Raw genomic sequence first — 4,749 nt, 5'->3', positions numbered from 1 at the left:
TGTATAATTTTTAACTTCTCGTAAGTTATTGTAATGGGCCGAAAATCGGAATTGAAAATTTTTACATTTCTCGACGTTTTGAAGGTTTCTGAACATTTTGGCATACCTCAGAAAAAATTGATGTGTGTGTGTATGTATGTATGGATACAAATTTCCAGTCACGTTTCCGGGCGCACGGATCAACTGATTTGAATGGTTAAAAAAACACTCGATTCCTATCGATAGGGAGAAGAGCTGATTAGTTTTTGGCAAAGGCAGGTCCAGCCGTTTCGCAGATACGGAGCAAAGAGTGCAGAAAATAGATATCGAGTTTTTGAGAGCACGGATCATCCGATTTGTATGATCCAAAAAACATTTAGTTCGTAATGACGGGAAAAAGTGGTCATTAGTTTTTGGCAAAGGTAGGCCCAGCGGTTTCGGAGACACAGAGCTAAATGTTAAAAAAATGGCAGTTTTTGAGAGAACTAAGCGTCCGATTTAAATGATTCAAAGAACTTTCTGCTTGTCTTAACAAAATAATTGATTTTGGAAAAAAAATTTTGTTTCAACTTTTCTTTTTCAAAAAAAAATTTTTTATATATCGAAAATAATGCAGATTTTATTTTTAATTCTGACTAAAGTTCTAATATACTTTAAACAAATAATTTCAACTTTGCAATTCAGTTTATATAATTCTTATAAATATTACACAATGTTATAGTATTCATTTATAATAATGTATTTGAAAACATTCAGTATTCCTCAAACATTTCGTTACGGTACGGGAAGTTCCAGCAATTTGCCTTAAGGCACGATGCCATACACCCCACTAGTTTTTTTTTGGTTCCGTACCAAGATTTTTAATTACGGTACGGGAAGTTCCAGCAATTTTCTTTAGGGCACGATGCCATACACCACTAGTTTTTATTTCATTAAATGATTATGATTGGTTTCAACCTAATTTAGCCTCGATTTTATAGAATTCATATATACACATTTAAATATAAACGTAGAAGCTCCGCCGAGTCGTATAAAATAAAATAAGCGAGTTGTATATTTTTTTCGTTCGTGTTTTTTTCAAAGCAACACGATACAGAAACGTGTAATCAAAATAATGAAAACATATATAATTGGATTTATACACAAATATGTATACATATCATATATGAATACATAGAAATGTGTATATATGTTGTATAAGGCGTGGCTTTCCCATATGCAAATTGCTTTAATAAAACATGGAGCCAATACGGAATTCAGTAGATTGCAATCTTGAACCACGATATATGTATATACATACATATATACATAGAAATATACATATATACATATCTACTATAATTTGCGATATGCGTTTTTTATCTCCCGTATCATTTATTATAGAGAAACATTTCAGCGAAATTACAAAATTACAAAATTACGTATTTTTTGCTACAAAGTTGCTCATGGAAACATGTTTTGTGTTAAAAACTCACATTGATGGCAATCTAATATAATTGCAATTTTTATTTTATATTATTTATATATTTGTTGATTTTTTATGAAATATTAAACCAGTTCATTGATTTATTTGCAAATAATTCTGTGCGACATTTTCACTTACACTGTGTTTAGCTTGGCGGCATTTTCACATTTTTCAATAGTTTTCTTTTCACAAAATTGGAAAAGTGCAAAACAGTCTAAACGCACTTGTGTAAACATACCAGAGTGGTACTTAGACTGCGCTTATCCTGGGTCATTTTTTGAATTTTTAATCCAAAAATTACAAAAATATTTTATGGAAAATAAAAAAGATGTAATAATTTTTTATCCTCAAAAGCAATTGTTTTGTCAGTACAAGCAGAAAGTTTTTAAATCATTCAAATCGGACGCTTGGTTCACTCAAAAACTGCCATTTTTTGCACATTTAGCTCTGTATCTTCGAAATGGCTGGGCCTACCCTTGCCAGAAACTAATAACCACTTTTCCCCGTCATTACGAACTGAATGTCCGATCATACAAATCGGAGGATCCGTTCTCTTAAAAACTCGATTTCTATTTCCTGCACTCTTTGCTCCGTATCTCCGTAACTGTTGAACCTACCTTTGCCAAAAACTAATCAGCACATCTCCCTATCAATACGGATCGAATGTTTTTTTAAACCATTCAAATCGGTTGATCACACACAAATCACAAAAAACACACACACACATCCATTTTTTCTGAGGTATGTCCCTTAAAAATGTTCAGAAACCTTCAAAACGTCGAGAAATGCAAAAATTTTCATTCTCGATTTTCGGCCCATTACTATAACTACCCTACGGGAAGTTAAAAATCTTTTCTAGTGGTGTATGGCATCGTGCCTTAGGGCAAGTTGCTGGTACTTCTCATACCATAATAAAATAGTCGAGGAATATTACCAGAGTTAGAATTAAAATCCGAATTATTTTCGATATTCAAAAGAGAAATTTTTTGGAAATAAATAAAAAAATAAAAAAGAATATTTTTCGCCAAGCAGAAAGTATTTTGAATCATTCAAATCGGATACTTAGTTCTCTCAAAAACTGTTATTATTTGCGCATAAGCTCCGAATCTCCGAAACGACTAGACCTGCCATTGCCAAAAACTAATTCCTATCAATAGGAATCCAATGTTTTTTGAATCGTTCTTATTGGGTGCTTCGTTCTTTCAAAAACTCAATTTCTATTTTCTGCAATCTTTGCTCCATATCTCCATAACTGCTAGACCTGCCTTTGCCAAAAACTACTCAGCACATCTCCCTATCAATAGGAATCGATTGTATTTTCAATCATTTGAATTGGTTGTTCCGTACACCCAAAATCGTCGACGTAAAATTGTATCCACACACACACATACATCAATTTTTCCTAAGATATACCAAAATGTTCAGAAACCTCTGAAACGTAAAGATATGCAAAAAATTTCATTTTGATTTTTCGACGATTACAATAACTTACATTACGGAAGCTAAAAAACTAAGCAAATCTAAAATTGATAAATTTCATAAGAAAAACAAAGAAAAAAATGATAATATTAAAAAAACTTATTAATAAACATATAGAGAACGAACTACTGAGATACTAATATGAGAGAAAATACTCAGTCCATTTTGAAGAGCTATGCAGGCTATACTATTTGTACTAGAATAGTGTAATTTGAGTAAATTACTCCTCAATCCTTGTACTATGACAGCAAATACTAAAATTGATACATTTTATAAGAAAATCTTAGAAAAAAATTACAATATTGTACAAGTACTTATGGATGAATATATAGAGAACGAACTACTGAGATACTAATGAGAGAAAATACTCAGTCCATTTTGAAGAGCTCTGCAGGCTATACTGTATGTACTAGAATAGTATAAATTGAGTATATTAATCTTCAATCCTTGTACTATGACAGAAAATACTGAAATTGATAAATTTTACAAGAAAATCGCAGAGAAAAAAAGACAATATAGTAAAAGTACTTATTGATGAATATATAAGAACGAATTTCTGAGATGCTAATATGAGAGAAAAATACTAAATCATTTTTGAAGAGCTCTGCAGGCTATACTGTATGTACTAGAATATTGTAATTTGAGTAAATTACTCTTCAATCTTTGTACTATGATAAAAAATACTAAAATTGATAAATTTTATAAGAAAATTTTAGAAAAAATGAAAATATTGTACAAGCACTTAATGATGAATATATGGAGGAACGAACTACTGAAATACTAATATGGGAGAAAAATACTAAGTCATTTTTAAAGAGCTCTGCAGGCTATACTATTTGTACTAGAATAGTATGAATTGAGTATGTTAATCCTCAATCCTTGTACTATGACTACAAATACTAAAATTGATACATTTTATCAGAAAATTACAGAGAAAAAAAGACAGTCTTGTAAAAGTACTTATCGATGAATATATAGAGGACGAACTACTGAGATACTAATATGAAAAAAAAAAACTAAGTCATTTTTGATGAGCTCTGCAGGCTATACTATTAGTAATAGAATAGTATAATTTGAGTACTTGAGTATTTGAGTATTGCATTTTGGATGGTCCAAACTTTTGCAGATTCGAAAGATTTTGTACATAAAAAAACCAAAACTAATTTTTCAAATTGTTGCATAATTAAAATCAAATTTATTCAATTTAGCCAAATACAAAAGTATAAAATAGAGTCCACTCGGCCTTATGTTTCTTCATCCGAAAAACACACCTTATAATCCGGATACTTGACCTTTAACAACTGCACAGTCTGCCTATGATCGGCTTTCCCGTACTTCTGGGACGTCCCGAAAACCTTGATCTGCTTGTAGTCCCTTTCGTGATCGATCTTGCCCCCTCCGAGACATCTGACGTCGACGCCTTTGACAATCTCCTTGACTTTGGTTTCGACCTCTTTGAAGATGTCGGAGTGCCACTTGGCCCTAGCATAACCGCGAACCAGGACTTTGTTGTCCTTCGGATCGTAGGCACAGAGGTGGACTAGGATGTACTTGAAGACACCATCGCAGTCGATGTCGACGACAGGGATGGATTTTAATTTTGCTGCCATATTGGCAATGTAGCAGTAATTTCGAATCATGGTAGTAATGGATAATTTGGAAAGGACATTGTCGAGGAATAGAAATTTTTGGTTGGTTGTTTTGACGTTTGGATTTTTGGCTTTTGTTTTGTTTTGCTTGGATAAAAATATTTCTTTTTTTTAAAAAAAAAAATAATTTATTTATTTACACATATACATTATTTTCATATCTCAGTCAGACAGAGG

At 31.8% G+C, this 4,749-nt stretch overlaps 1 protein-coding gene across 1 annotated transcript; it reads right to left on the bottom strand.

Moving 5' to 3' along the window:
• Positions 1-4,167: 4,167 nt before the first annotated feature.
• On the bottom strand, positions 4,168-4,533 carry LOC113386387 (14 kDa phosphohistidine phosphatase-like). The gene has a single exon (XM_026624169.1). The coding sequence runs from the start codon at positions 4,531-4,533 to the stop codon at positions 4,168-4,170; it is 366 nt and encodes a 121-aa protein (XP_026479954.1).
• Positions 4,534-4,749: the final 216 nt, after the last annotated feature.

The sequence above is a fragment of the Ctenocephalides felis genome, unplaced genomic scaffold (genome assembly GCF_003426905.1).
Source record: "Ctenocephalides felis isolate EL2017-DRISC unplaced genomic scaffold, ASM342690v1 CF-g0.4_SCAFFOLD_03571, whole genome shotgun sequence".
In the NCBI taxonomy this organism is placed as follows: domain Eukaryota; kingdom Metazoa; phylum Arthropoda; class Insecta; order Siphonaptera; family Pulicidae; genus Ctenocephalides; species Ctenocephalides felis.
The sequence above is the reverse complement of the archived record's forward strand: the minus strand, read 5'-3'. Positions and strand labels throughout refer to the sequence as shown.

What these genes read in the sequence shown, in the direction of transcription:
- LOC113386387 (XM_026624169.1), bottom strand. Translation starts at nt 4,533, where the DNA reads ATGGCAGCAAAATTAAAATCCATCCCTGTCGTCGACATCGACTGCGAT.